Source organism: Etheostoma cragini, chromosome 23, assembly GCF_013103735.1.
Source record: "Etheostoma cragini isolate CJK2018 chromosome 23, CSU_Ecrag_1.0, whole genome shotgun sequence".
NCBI classification, from domain to species: Eukaryota; Metazoa; Chordata; class Actinopteri; order Perciformes; family Percidae; genus Etheostoma; species Etheostoma cragini.
In genome coordinates, this window is record NC_048429.1 from 9126190 (window position 1) to 9142649 (window position 16460).

The 16460-nt window shown below is 39.4% G+C and overlaps 1 protein-coding gene across 3 annotated transcripts in view; it reads right to left on the reverse strand.

Annotated features, from left to right (window-relative positions):
- The window catches only part of LOC117938910 (putative homeodomain transcription factor 2), a 38414-nt gene that overhangs the window by 19308 nt on the left and 2646 nt on the right, over nt 1-16460 (reverse strand). For all 3 annotated transcript variants that reach the window (XM_034863881.1, XM_034863882.1, XM_034863880.1), the window contains exon 2: nt 8418-8498. In XM_034863881.1, coding sequence (XP_034719772.1) covers nt 8418-8462 — 45 coding nt within the window. In that variant the 5' untranslated portion in view covers nt 8463-8498. The remainder of the gene's footprint in view (nt 1-8417; nt 8499-16460) is intronic.

The following is a 16460-nucleotide window of genomic DNA, read 5'->3' on the forward strand; positions in this document are numbered from 1 at the left end:
GTGGAGTGGTTAATACACACTTAAGTACTGTAGATGTATGACAAATCCTTGTGTATGCAGTGAATCTGTATGAGCGTAGTACGACAGAGATGGACAAAAGGTGCTGTTAAGGTGGGGACAAGACATATATTTGTTTCTCGTCCAGACTGGCATGGAAGAACACATACAAAACAAACACACTGCAAGCTACAATCTGTACAAACTTCACTCCGCCAGACTTTTAATCCACACAGTTACGATTAGCAGATAATATTTAGCAGGCTTAAGTCACAATTTGGTTGCTTTTCATTTTTTTTATAGTGTGTGCGATTTTATAGACATAATAGGATCATCTGATGATCTGACCTCAGCAGATTAGTGTATTTGTCTGTGTGTGTGTGTCTTCACAGCATCTAGTCTGGGTCAGCTTGCCAGTGGAAAGTCTGCATCTTTAATGGGGACTTCATTAAACATGAATAGAAAGAGAAAGAGGGAGGACAAAGACAAGGCCAAATAAGAACATAAAGAGAAAGAAAAAGGGTGGAGAGGAGAAAAGGGTCTATAATGTCAGTTGACCCAGAATATCTGTATTTGTACTTATACTTTTACAGCCCGGTGCCTTGTGACATCCCCGTGTTAACCACCAGATACCAGCATTAGATGTGGGTCAGGCAACGTGTCACATTGCGCTCGTGCCCACGTCCGACCATGATCTCAAGATGGGTTGTCCTGCACAACGTTTATTTTGACATGGATCACGCTTTTAAGTTTTTGCTTTCATTTTGAAATACTGATTTCTGCTGTAGCATTTGGCAGGTCACACCTGTCATCAGACAGACAGTTACGGTTTTCCAGGTCAAATAAAAGCAAATGCCTAAACGTCTGTAACTGGTAACTTGGCACACAACTTATTCAACTTGTTTTGTCTGTAAGGAACCGTTTCCTATGAGTTTCTTTGGCTGTTTATCAGCATGTCTGCTAAAGCAAAAACATTAACAGTTAGAAAGGGACTGTTTCAATAATTTCTAAGATATAAAGTTCATTCTCGACCTTGAAAACAGAAGACAAAAGCACTAAACTCAACTTGTAAGCAAACTTGTTGAATTGGTCAGAAGCATGGACATTTTAATATCTCTAATTTCATGACAACTGAGCATAGTGTGATGCAATGGATAGCTCTAGAGCAGCTGTACACTAAAGATTTTGGTCTAACATGCGGCCAACCTGAAACAATTTAAGAAACTAACATTTCATCTTTTGCCCTTTTCATTTGGCAAAGCAGCTGCATGTTACCTGATGATCAAATCGAAAGTTATAAAACTAAAGTATATCCTGCCTCCTTTTTCACGCCATGGATCAGAGACGCTGGAATATTTCCGGTTTATCCTTTAGATATTTATTGTAAAATTAACACTCAGGTTATTGTAGGATGTACATTAAAGGGAAACTCCCTTTCTCACTTATCCCTAATTACAGAGCTCACCGCTACTTCATAATTGCCCAACTAGTGATTTCCGTCTTTTTAATTTCTGCAACGATTCGGAGAAAATCAGATATTGCGATATAATAACTAAGATGATAAAGGTAACAATAATAGAAGAGCTAGAGCAGTGTGGTAACACTGGAAATGACATCACTTTAAAACCAGGAAAAGACAACCCATTTATGATGTAACAATTTCCAAACTCTGAGACGATATCTAGTCTCATATCACAATATCGATATAATATCAAAATATTGCCCAGCCCTACTATTGCCTCTGAAGTATTGGAACTTTTGCCCCTGTTCATCTTTTTACGCTGCAATAAGGCACTGTAGATTACTCCTCAGTTCATTTCCTAAAATAAATTGCATTATAAAATCTGACATTATAACTGGGTTGTGACTTAGTGACAAATGTGGATCCTGAGGCTCCACCAGTTACGGACAGATGGGCTATTCTGAGCACCGGATAGCATTAAATCTGACTGAGTGACTTCTCAACTGTATGACATTTGGGCTGACAGCTAATTTTCCACATCATTCAACCTAATAAAAAAGAGAGAGAGAGAGAGAGAGAGAGAGAGAGAGAGAGAGAGAGAGAGAGAGAGAAAATGAGGCTAGGTGGAGTGGTTAAAACACACTTAAGTAGATGTATGAAAAACCCTTGTGATATTGGAGAGGACGTTTTAGTGTGTGTGGAGGAAAGCCAGAGGGCACACATGACCAGACGCAGCAAAAAGAAGGAGAGAGGGAGTAGATGAGGACAGGTGTGGAAAGGAGTCATTTTCATACATACAAATCCCTTGTTACATTGTGGAGTGATGCGGTAATTGATCTGACAAAGTGGCATTAGCCACACTGGAAATCCTCTTGCGTGTGTGCGTTTCTTTGCCTCTTCCTTTTGGCCTTATTATTCTGTCTTTCAATGATACAGAATTCAAAATGAAATAAAAGGTTGCTTTAGTGACTGCCATAGGTTAAATTTCCGTGCTCAAATGGCACCCTGACTTCAATGAGATAAACCAAAGACGTTGGCAATTACACAAGCAAATCAAGCACCGATTACGCCAGAAGGGAAGATGACGGGGCCAAGTGTGCCACTGCGGCAATGCTGGGGTCACCATGGTGACGGATGGAGGGACGATCCAGGGAGGGAGAGAGAGGGATTACGGCAAGCAACAGTTATATAACAACTGCCTCTGCAATGGTGACAGACACACACAGACACACATACAGATAGACACACAATGTTAATTATCCATCAGTTGTCATGTGTTTGGCTGAATTAATAATTCAAGATATTGAACTGTGAACAGTTCAATATCTTGTTAACTGGTGATCAAGATTGCTGTAAATGGACTTATAAATTAAACAACAAACAAACTAATTTTACAAAAGTGTGTGAAAGATGATTTAAAGAGGAATGTGGGTCAGGCATCTGGTTATGACGTGAAAATTAACCCTCTGCTATTGTTTTCATGTGTGACTATGGCAACAGACACAGAGAGGGGTTGCTGTAAAGTGTAGAGTTCTATTTTCATCTAAGGTGTGGGTGTGTCAGATTGAAATCTCTCTCTGGCACTTCAGAAATGTCCTGTTGTGTTTCTAGCTGCTAAACAGAGAATATTCTGCCTGTTGAGCTTCATATGAAAACTGGTTAAATGTTGTAGTGGTGATTTGTTAGCAGTAATGGGTTCAGCAATAAAGTCATAATATGATGATCACTTTTTGGCTGTAAAAAATGATTATTTTACCTATTAATGAATTAGCAAAACATTTAATTCCAATTTCAAAGAACCCAAGGCAACCCAATTTTTAAATGTCTTGTTTCTCAAACAGTCCAAAACTGAAATAAATATTCAGTTTACTATCATATTTGACTAAACAAATGCACCAAAATCCTCATAAAATAGAGGCTGGAAATTATTTACACAATAAAAAATTATAAAAATAGTTGCACATTCATTTTTTTGACTAATCAATGAATTAACTAATCTTTCCAGGTCTAGATCATCTCATTTACAGAAAATCTGAACATAATTATAAATGCGGCAACTAACAATTACTACTAACTAACTAACAATTGTTTTGTTGACACAATGTTAGAAAATAAACAAAGGGTGTGATTTCTCATATTTTGGAATGGATGAAAGAAAATTGCACACTAATGAGTGACTGAAGCCTTGACCAAAATAAGTACGAACATATAAATATATACTATATAAATAACATCTGAATTTTTTAATGCATGTGTTGCCTCCTCTACTTTAAATTTTGTCATGTCCTCCGTATATAAAGTCATTTCATGGAGACTCTTCGCTCTGATCACACACACACACACACACACACACACACACACACACACACACACACACACACACACACACACACACACACACACACACACACACACACACACACACACACACACACACACACACACACACACACACACACACACACACACACACACACACACACACACACACACACACACACACACACACACACACACACACGTCTTAAAGACTTAAAGCCATCACAACAAATAAGCAGTAGGCTGATTTATTACAGAGAAACATTAAGTTTAAATATATCACTGACATGCCATTGCTGGCCATTGGCCTCCGTTTAAACTATAGTTAGCATGTGTCAGACTACAAAAATAAGTCTGGCTGGTACTGTGACAGATCAAGACTACATGGCTGCATACGTCTTCACTGTAATATGGGCGTGACAAGGCTATGTGGTGAGAAGAAAAGCAGCTTCCACACAAACAATGAGAATATAAGAAGCCTGTCTGCAGACATTGCAGAATGTCAGAAACATACTGTGAGTGACGGGGCACTGCCTATAGGCTGGTGAGAAGTAGACAGGAAGTTCAGCTTCAAGGACATTCAAAACAATACAAAGAAAAAACAAGACTAAATGGAACACAAAAGATCAAAATACATAAGGTGCCACACGTTTTACAAGATTACATAAATAGTCTTTCGAAAGGTCACGTTCATAACATTTCGGGAGCACGATACAGTAACATGAATAAATGAATTGTGTTGAAACTCTACAGGGCTCAACAGTAACGGTTACCCTAGGCAAATTGAGTCAATTGGCAACCTTTGTCGTTTTTGTGTTTTTTCTAAAACAGCAATTTACTGGTGAAGAAGTAATTATTGTTGAAAGTTACTATTACATTTTTAATAATGATTTAAATTCCCCCCTTTTTTGTGCTGATCCAAAAACTGAGCCGATCCGTTGCACTCCTATTTGAGAGGGATGGGGAAAATTGCAAGCCATTATCTCATTGTTTGATTATTATAATGTGTGTTATAGTTACATAAGAAAATAATTGCTCCAAATATAGGCAGTTTAAAACATAGCAATTGTATTGCCAATTTTGGCAACCACTTTAAAAAGTTAGCGTTGAGCCCTGCACTACACCCACTCATGTAGCAAGACAGGTAAGGCATGGATGGGGCGTATTATGACACTCCAACTATGTATGTACAGTGGAGTGGGAGACTTCCAAGGCCGAAGGAAAATATTTTCCTAACAACCACCATTCCTACTTGCAGAGCAAGATGCATGTTGTGCGGCAGCTCAAAAGTCTCTGCAAAGCTCCCAGAAACGGCCAAGTTGTGGTTGGGCTTCTGAGAGCCCCTCAAAAATTGCCGTCTATAACTTGCATACTATAAGGCAAAACCAGAAGATATGTGCTAGGATGTGGTTTAGACTTATTTTGAGAAATAAGTATCTGAATTACCTTGAACTGGATCAACCTGTAGCGTGAGTTAGTAGGGAACAATGAAGCTGGGACATTGCCTCTTCTTAGAATTTGGCTGATACCTCTGAATTCAAGTCACTGGCCCTGGCTCCTCAGAGTAGCACGAGTGAGAAGTCTCACCAGACAACCATTGTTGCTGGGGCAATGCGAGAAGAGGTGCTTATTTTGAATGGTGTCCACGTCGTAGCGCAAGCGATTTTAAAGGGGGATGGACCCACCTGACGCAGACACTTAATCACCATCCAATCGGGATTGCCGTAATGAGATAAATGCTTCTGAGGAGTACGTAGGGAGGCAAATCCCATAGTAAGACATCTCACTCATGCTACTCTGAGAACCGGGGTTACGCAAGAAAAACTAAAGTTTTTACAGGGATTGTTTTAATAGAAGACAGTGCCAGCGGTTACAAATTGTTCTGTGGATTATCACGAGTAAATTCTCCTTTATTAACATGATAAATAAGCAAATGTTTACGTTTCAGAGACCAGGGTTTTTCCTGCAGAGGAATTTTTGGCGCCCCGCAAAAGAGGTTTTTGGCGACCCCCAAAAGGTAAATCACCAGCACCAAAATGGCAAGAATTCAGAATAAAAATGGCAATTCAAATCAACTCTAAATGTGTTTAAGAGCAGTTGACCAAACAACTGTTGAACAAGCAGAACATAAACTTGTTTTATCCGTTTTATCACTCACTCTTGACAGTATCTATAATATAACATGAGGAATCCTGATCAAATGACACCACCACTAAAAAAAGAAGAGGCTAAAAAACGCAGTAGTTTTTTTTCCACCATGCAAGGACAGTTTGTTTATTTGGCCAAATTTCAAGGGTTTTCTTAATACTAAACCACAGACAATCTCTTACTGTCTCTTGTATTTTTGGCACAGACTTGCACATTAAAGAGCTGCAATTTACCCATCATTGCAAATCAAGGCTGGTCTATCTGCCGTGTTATTGGTCAGCCTGTTAATCACAGTATCAAAAAAGATATTAGAATCGTTAGAGATAAATCAAATCATTCTGTCTTGGTGACTCCGCAAAGTCAAGAAAGAAAGCCCTGATTATGACATCTAGCAAACCAAAGTGTCTGTGTTTTATCGCCTTTACAATTAGTTAGGTGGAGTGAAAATAACAGTGAATAGAGTTTAAAAAAAGCCCTGAGGACAGTCAGGCAGGTAATCTGTGCCTTAAAAAGGGAGTTCTCATTCATGACTCAGAAGTTGTCATCGGTGTGCCTCCGCCCAGACAGGCGCAGCCACACGCAAACACACACACAATTATTTTTAAGAAAACATTGATTTTTTCAATGTTTTCAATCATACGGTGAAAAGGTGTAATTGAGGACTTGCAGTTGAGGACTTTTAAACTTTACCTGCACTTAAATGAAGGACTAATTTAAGAACCAAAATAATAGCCAAGCTGGAGAAAATAATAATGTCTCATGCAGGTGGAAGAGTTATTAAAGTCTGTAACCTTGCATAGAAGCAATTTTGAGTGTGAGCTGATTCCAGCGAAAGCTTAGGTCACAATCTACGTATGCCAGGTACAAGCAGAAGATCGGAGACAGACAGACCGGCTGTGATGATATGAGAGATGAAAGACAAAAAAGAAGGCAGACAGACATGTAAAGACAGAGATGTCGTGGAGAAATAAGAGGCAGACAGACGAGGAGAAGAGGCCTAAGAAGAGACAGATGATCATAATAACAGACAGGCAGGTTTATGAGGACAGACAGACAGACAGGGTGTGTAAACTGAGAGCTGCAGGGGGAGCAGCGCTGGAGTCCCGCAGAGGATCTGATATCTGAGACCATGGAACAAGAAGACACACAACACCGGCCTGGTTTCAATCTGTGCCGAGTGGCTCGACTCTGCTGCCGCTAATGACAGCAATCAAGAGGTCATTGCCAAAATACTGTATCAAAACTAGTCTGCTCACTTAAATACAATGACTTTTTTTGGTGTTAACACCGAAAAAAATTAAGAAATAGATATTCCTTCTGCAGCGCACCACAGAGCTAGACCGATAAATCAATAGTGTTTTGCAGATATATTGATATCTGTATGCCTGGCGATAGGTAAAACCTCTGTCTACCAGAAGATTTAAGAAAAAGAAAGATGGGGTTACAATTCTTCAAAAATAATTAGTGTAAGAAATTCTATCAAAAAATGTTGTGTATGTTATGTGTTTATGCATCGGATTGGCCTATATACCAGGTTCTAGTGTTTAATAACTGCAGAAACAGAATAAAAACAATTAGGTCTGTAAACTTAAGACTTTAAACTTGTACGACTAAACATAAGATTTATGAACCGTTTTCCTTTTTTCTTCATAAAGCACAAGGTTTGGGTCTTGTACTTTTCAATATCATATCAAATCAATTAGATCAATTAGTTCAGCATTCTTGGCATACACTCTGATAGCATCCCGTTGTGTCCCCTAGTGGTTTAAAATACTTAGTAGTAACATCTCACCCATTTGTTACAATACAATAACTTTGATAGAACTGTATGCAGATTGTCATGCCCAAAGTCCCACATTTAGGTGCGGACCCAGTAAAAACTCATTTACTTATTTGTTCACAGCAGTTGTTGCTAGCACCAACTGTAGACCAACGCATTTTTGTTATTTAAAACGGTATTTTTTTTAACAAAAAAATGCAGCTGAGGTTAACTTCGATGCAGCTGAAGGCTTCAAAAAAACTGAGTTTTTCTTCTTTTTTTTGGTCAAACATTAAACACCTTTAATATATTTTACCATATTCTTCTTTTTAGCTGGTTTTACTCTTTAAACCTCGTTTGCTATATTTATATGCAATTTAAATGATTTTTTTTGGCGAAGATGGTGACACTTTCTTTTGTCTGAGGAGACTCGTCTCCAGTCATTTGTTATATATCGATGCACATGTGTACATCCATGTGTAAACACATGCATACATTCATTGGCTGATGAAGGATTTTATTCAATCCAGAATTGGACTGCACCATCTAATGTAAAGCAAGGCCTACTAGAGTTACACTTTTCCCAAAGCATAGACGCAATGGGTTAAAATATTTAAGAAGACATACACTGCAAAAAATGTGATTTTCTTCTTTTTCTCATGCAACTAGCTCAAATATTGACATGCAAAAACCAAGCCAGCGTGCAAATGCAAGAAATTACCAGCGTCTTACCTTTTTCTGGTACCACACCACAGCATCTTTTACTTTGGAAGCCATTTACATTTCCCTTCTCCCAGCCTAGGGCATCTTAGACTGAAAACACACAGCAAGAGAGAGAGAGAGCAGTGTGAGTAATAAGGAGGACGACTGTGGTTGGAAGGTGTGTCCTGACAACAGGTTAGGGAGGGAGGGAGCGAGCAACACACACACACAAACACACACACACACACCTCTTTCTTTCTTTCTTTCTTTCTTTCGACGTTAAAACACTTACGTAATAAGACCTGTCACTCTCACATGTCATCTCCCTTGACGCCCAACGTATACAAACACAGTCTTTCAAATAACTGACCGGGGAATGAGTATTACTCCAATAGTAGTGTTATAGCTTGTTTTTACCACTGAATCACACTGACACCCATAATCCGGCAAAGATTTGGGAACGGCTTTTGGATCCCTTGCAGTGGTTTGGGTGTGTGAGGGTTTGGCTCCAGGCTCACACTGACTAACAACCGCACACAGTTCAACTGAAGGAGTGCTTGTGTTGAGCGCTGCACTGAGACACCCCCCAGCCCCCCATTGGTAAAAATAACATAACAAAATTGGTCACTTCTCAACATGTTATATTTAGTTTATTTAGTCTATACAAAACCCAAAGCGTAACAACAATAGAGTGTCATGTAGAATGAGCACATCAAGTATACACAAGTATAACTGACACACCAACAGAAATTTAGCAATACCTGTAAACCAACAGACCTCTCAGGTCATTTTATTATTTTTACTTTTTTAATACATCCACTACCAAAATAAACCATGTTGTATTACTAATACGGTAATATGTTATTATCACTATCTGGGTCACTAAGGGGAGGGAGACATGGCCGAGTGCCTACATGCATCCACTCATGTGTCCAGATTTGAGCTGATTGATTTGGAAAATTAAGTATATATATATATATATATATATATATATATATATATATATATATATATATATATATATATATATATATATATATATATATATATATATATACTTATATACTTGGTTCACACAATACTGTAATTTGAGCTTTTTACACTAACTGGAGTCAAGTGCCGGATGTCATGCTTTGTCCTGGAAATGTACTTTAGTTGATCCAGACAAGATGGGGTGTTAAGCTTCATATTAAACCAGTTTGAACATTTTTACACTGGCCCAAGCCTAGTTCAGAGTGCACATTAGGTCTGCAGTATGGGATTACAGTAAACTATCTTCAAAACAGGATGTTCTAGTGGTGGACCTACAGTAAATGTCTAATGCTTATCTAGGACAGGTTAAGACTTTAAAAGTAGAAACCTTTTTTTGTTGGTGTAGGTGAAAGAGGAAAACAAGGAGGTGAAGATGTGGTTAATGAGACGCTGTAAAGTGGAAAACATGGAGGCTTTGTGTTAAGCCACACTCCTTCCCCACTCCTCTCTCTGTCTCTTTTCTGTCCTCTCTTTTGGTCTCTTTTCCATTTTTCTGTTACAGAAGTGCACAATGTTGTCCTGCTGTGTGAGTGGGAGTGATGGAAGGGCAGAAACATGGAGAGTGAGGAGGGAAGTGGCTGCAGGCCAGGCTGACTCAGAGCAGCAGCTTTCTGTTTTCTCTTTGGCTTAAACGGTTATAATGAAACATAACTCAAGCCAATGGAATGTGACAAATAGGGCTGCACGATTATGGCCAAAATGATAATCACGATTATTTTGATCAACATTGAGATCACAATTATTTGTTGATTTTAACCGAAAACAAATTGTATTATTGCCACATATAGGCTATTTATAACTGCTTTCACATCCATATTGTGCTACATTCCTCTTATGTTGAAGTTGTATGTTGTACATGCATACAGCCGGAACACATGTAAATGAAAACTATCTGAAATAAAAAGTCTAGGATATATTAAAAACAAAATGTATCTCTGTGAAAGCTCCTTCACTTGTTTTCAACATTAACTGATTAAAAGAGCTAGGGAGAGAGGGGGAGTGCGATGGACGTACTCCCAGAGTGACGGCTGACTCATTATGAATGGGTCCAACACAGGTCGAATGGCGGATCAGCGGAGTTACACACCTTGTGTGTTTTAAATCTCTGTCTCGTCACTCCGCTGCATTTTTATGAACTATGATATTCTGGCTGTGGGTCACAGCTCTCGCCGAGGTCCAGCAAGCTCAGTCTCACACGCTATTACTCTACGATCTGAAGTTAGTTGCATTCAATAACTTCTTCTGTGTTTTTCTCCGTAGCCGCCGCAATAGCAGAGTTACCAGCGGAAACACTGGTACAAATACAGGTTTGCCTCTCATGCTTAACTATATACAGCTGTGTTAATAGTAAATTAAAACTGGACAAATGTCAGAAGTGTGGAACAGCGGCCGCTGTGTCTCTCCATGTTGCTGGGAGCCGTGTTTGAGTGAATGGGGGCGGGGCTGCGTGGAGAGTAAGAGGAAAGAGCCAAACACCGGCACAGCCTTACAGAAGAAATGGGTCATGTAACGCAAAATTAAACCATATCGATATACACAACATTGTTTCATTTGTGGAGAGGCAGCGGATTCAAGGTGGCTAGGTAGACCGGTGCGACCTAGGAATAATGTTACTCGCACCCTAGAGCCCTGTGAGCTAACAGACACTAACTAGCACTGGTCACTGCTGTCGTCTGTTGCGTTCACTGGTAAACTGAATAACCTTGTGACCAATGTATAACCGGCTGCTATCTTTTGTTGAATTTTCCTCCCGTTACTCTGTCCTCTGTGACTATCTACATCTAGAAACTAAGCTGCGCAGTGCGGGGAACAACTGATTGGCTTATGATGCTTTTTATAGAACCCGTTCTATGAACGGAATGAATGAAACATTTAAAATATCGCTTGATTACGCAAATTGGAATTGCATTTGATGAAATGGAGATGATTAAAATTCAATTGAAATAAATGATTAAAATTGTGTAGCCCTAGTGACAGTTACATTTTTAAGTATAAATTAAGTTTGCCATCTCTCCTAAGCTTTTCAAACTTGAAATCTTTCTGTCCTTAACCTTACACTCAAAGGTTGTACGTTTAAGAGTGAAGACACCCTGCTGTGACGCAGTTTACCTTAAAAGAAATGCATGTGTCATACTACGGGACAGTTTGACAGCTCTGCAGCAGATCTGCTATCAGCCAAACTGCAACACTTGTGTTTATATGTGCAATAAAATCGCCACCTCAAAACAGACGAGTATTAGTACAAGTATGTCAACGTCCTTGTGTTCAAAGCTGCCATCGAAACTGGAAAGCAGGAAGTAGAGAAAATCTTCTACCCATGAGGGTGAATGATTTCAACTTCAAGCTCAGATGTCTGCTAATCCTACTAACTGAGTACATGCACACAACAACCCCCCAGCTGACTTATGCCGAGAACTGCAAAGAACCCTTTTCCTTTACTCGTGAATGCTGCATGCACGCTGCTCATAAGGTTGCACGAATGTGAGAAAGTGAGTGTATATGCATTTCTGTGTCTGTGTGTCTGCGTACTTTTGCCCCAAAGGGCCAGAGACATTTTGAGCAACAGGAAGAAAGTCACTTGCTTGCTGCTGTGTACGATTACGATCATCACACCTCCTTCCATCTTTTAATGCTGCACTATTCTGACATCATACACTCGCTTTTTGCTATAACCAATACATGCAAAGAGACAGAGAAAGAGGCAGTGAAAGAAAGGGATAATGAATAGAGCGAGAAAGAGGAAGGAGGACATCTGTAAAGACCTTAACACATATCCACACACTTTGCTGCTCTAAACAGAGAAACTATTTACGTCCGTTTAGAGTAGAAAATATTTCCTAGGGCAAGTGACATATGAAGAAAAAACAATTACCGTTAAAAACAAAATTACCCTTTGAGTCCATTTTAAATGCATTGGTGTACAATTACTGCAGGACAACAATTGCTATGAACAAATAAAGCAAGAGAGAACAAAAACAGATCGTGACAGACCGATCGGAACAACACCCCATCATTAGCGGAGTTGGACCACAAACAGCAATGTTTTCTGTTTTTAACTCTCAGACAGCTTTAAGACTTTAAGTACTCCCCATTCAGAGACAGTGATAAGACAAAAACAGCCGGCTCCTGCCTGTTTAAAGTCTCGAAATCCCCTCTTCATACCTCAGTGGGATGCCAACACATTATCAGACCAAAACACACAGACACATGCTGTTGCTTAATACAGCTTCATACACAAGATTAGCTGTAATCTCCAAAGTTATTATTTATGACATACATAACAAGCAGAAATAGGCTGTTTAAGTTCTTTCCTAACACACTTTTTCTAAAACCACAGATTCACAGTGTTCCCAAAATATACTGTGGTTTGCTAGGGGGTATTTAAGGAACAGAGCCTAGACAACAGACGCACACACAGCGGTTTTCTTTACAATGTCTATGAATCCTGTGCCCAGAATATACGTATGTCTAAGGAGTATTTTTTCTGCATCCTCCTAGATTTGGGGCTACATTTCTGACCCCCAATCATATACTTAAAAAGGTTGTAAATGTTTTTATTCATCAGCAAACCTGCATCTGAAAGAAAGGTTCGTTCACAAAACGCAACCCATTACAAAGCTCTCAAAGACTTCAACAAGCACACACACACACACTCACGCTCAGAAGCAGGGTCTCCAGCCATCAGGCTTGCAAAGTCTGTCTGACCAGTAGTCTGTCTGAACTGACCCATTTACAGAAAGAAAGAGAAAACGGTCAAGCAAGACAGTGTGTATTGTGTGGGCCACAGTTAATATGTGGGCTCTTTTTTGTGCCTGTAGCTGTGTGTGCGTACATGCTTGGGTGTCTTTGTGTAAGAAGGAAATAGTTAAGTGTAATTAGCCATATGTCTCTTGCAGCCAATGTATAAATGTTAACGTGAATGAGCGTCAGTGGAAGAAGTTCAGTCATAAATGCAGTTTGTGTGTGTGGGTGTCATTTTCATGTGGCTGTATTTTTATTATTTATTATAGTAAGTGTGTCTGAAAGCTGATACACATTTATATTCAACTAGTGCAGTGTGAGAAAGGGCAGATTGCTTAGTTCCTAGATGTTTTGTTTTTTGGTTTTTTTACAACTTTAACCATAAGCCCGGGTTAAGGAGTGGTTAGGCCATGGCTCATCTAGAGATCAGCGCGTACCCCTTTCTCACATGGCTGTCACACATCCAGGTAGCGATGCGGTCTGGGCGGGGGAAAGAGAAAGCCCGGTTCAACCGGCTGTTAAAGCATCCACAGGAGGATACAGGGGTTAGACAGCAATCAGTTTACCACTTTCTGGCACGACAGCCGGTGAACGGCATCAATAAGGGGTGTAGCAAGGGACGTAGCAACTCCCTGCCACTGCTGCTCTACTGTGCCCTCGGGATACACAAGCACACACGCACAGATTCCTGGATTTATAGTTAAACGTAAACATGCATTTGGATTGTTTTTGTGCACATGAGCTCCATCGTACTCCTAATATTTTAACAGTGTAGGTGTTTTTTGATCGCTATAAATATGAGAGTACTTTTGATTGAAAAAACCCGACCTGAATTGGTGCTGGTGAACTTGAGTTGCTGTGGCTACCTCCACAAGGTTCCACTGAGCTAAAAGTTTTAGAGTGCCTCTGTGTCTCTTAGCATACACAAAAAGCAACTAAAATGTCCAATAACACCCGGCCCTTGTGCTTAACTCAGGTCTTAAAAATAGAAACAGAAAGTCTTTCCCAGCAGATCAGAATCTGCTAACAAAAGTTACATCAGGACAAACTAACAGAGGCTATGTAAACTCTTCTGCAATTATAAGATTACATAAGTCACTATTTTAAGTATTTTAGTGCGATAAGTACGGCCTACGCTCTGTTTAACTTTTAGACACTTCTCCCAGCTGCTCACAGATCTTTATTTTAGTTGGCTTGAGATGAAAGTAGCACCTCTTGGATCGGCCAAATGTATCTCTGAAGTAGGGCGGCAACTACTGCAAATCATCTGACAATCATTATAAAAGGCAAGACATTAGTAAACAAAGTCGTCATGGTGGTTATACGTACAATTAGGCTGTTAGATTCACGCATGAGGGTCCTACATCACCAATGCCCTTAAATAAAGTCGTTCCTGCCACCACCATCAAATCAAATTTCAAAAACTTCACTCCCTCTGTCTAGCCTACTGTGTCCCGCTTTAGTTGGCCATTTTATGTCCTACTCTGGTTTGGTTTTGATCCCAGTGTGGATGTTTGAAGTGGCCATCAACTGATTATATTTTCTTTCAGCTATGGATGTCAGTTCGTCTTTGTGATTTGGGGAAAAAAGATAAAGAAATTTTGGCCTAAAAAGGTGCAATATGTGATACTGACAGCTAGCATTTAAAATGATTACTGCATCCCAAATTCAAAATACTGGAGAGAGTTGTCGCACCCAGCCCATCCTGCCCAGACTCAAAGTTTACAGGGGTTGCCAGGTTGGGAACACTAAATCTAATGTCCCACATTGTCAACGTTGTAACTTAACATGGTTTAATGTGCCTAAACAACGATAAATTATCACCAAAATTCCCTCTCAAATTGTGCTTCGCAACCACTGAAAAGTAGCAAAAGAGCCACGTGAGAAGAAAACGCTAGTTGAGAGATTGAGGAATAAAAAAAGAAGATGGAACTGGTTTCAAAGCCAAACGCGACAGCTGCGGTGTGGGAGCACATCGGCTTCAAACCGAATGGCCGTGGTGAACCACTTAACCTGAGAGGCTCGGCATGTCGCATTTGTTGTAAAACAGTAGCAACTAAACACGACAACACAACAAACAGGTCTCTCTCTCTTTCTCACATATATAGGGCCTGTTGATGCATGTGCTTCATCTCTTTGGCACTCTGTATGTCATTAAAGGCCTAATGTTTAATATTTTTTTAAATGCAATTTTGTTTACATCCATTTTATGTATTGTTTTAGTTGTGTGTGGTTTTTAAATTTCCATTTGATTTATTTGTTTTTGGATTGGGTAAGGTTTTTATTCCAGTGACTTTTTGTTAACAGAGACTGAGAGTCCATGACAATATTATCATTTATTGCGATAATTTCTGGGACAATTATTTATAGACAATTTATCTGGAGTAGATGACCAATCACAGAGGACCAGCTCGGAGTTGCGTAACACTTAGCCGAGAGTAGAAAAAGAATAGTTGAAAGCGCTCAGACCAGATGGGCATCTGAATGTTTCAGCTTACAGGGATTTCTCTAAAAATACATTAAACTCATTATTATATTATATTATTAGTTTTGGCCGTGTTAAAGAGGAAAATCCAACATTATGACATTATAGACATGCCTGTTTGGAGCGAGGTGATTGCTTGTCCGGTTTTATTGCTGCTTGTAGAATTCTTCAATACATAAAAAATTGTACATCAAAATTGATTACACGCCCCTAAACACAGACACATATACATACATACATATTGCTACGTCTCGCTCGTGGGGGGGGGGTTCGTGTGACAGGCGTCATTTGCCTTCTACGTGGAAGTTGGGGAAAGCTGCAAAAATTCGGCCTTAGGCACTGATCTCTATCAGTGTTGACCACAAAGCTGTTTCAGATGGACAAATGACTAGGGCTGTGCAAAGAATCAAAATTGGAATTATGGTTATGATTTGGGCTCCCAAAAACCAAATGATTATTTTGCACATTACATTTTGCAAGTAAACTCTCATTTTGTATTATGTTCTGAATATTAAAAAGAAATGGGAAAAAGTATGGGTTAAGTTTTCACAGTTCAAGGTGTTTTCACTGTTAGTGTTTGACTGTTATTTTAATAATTGCAACATCTTTCCAAAAGTCATTGAGTAATTATGTTTAATAAGTGTGATTTCAATATTGACCAAAGTAGTTGTGATTATGACATTTTCCATAATTGAGAAGCCTTACAAATGACAGAAGTACATTTTAAACAGTAGGGCAAAATCAAAAGGAAATACAGAGAAAAAAATGGAATTTTACTTGCCTATGACTCCCGGTTGTGTCTCGTGTTATGTTTC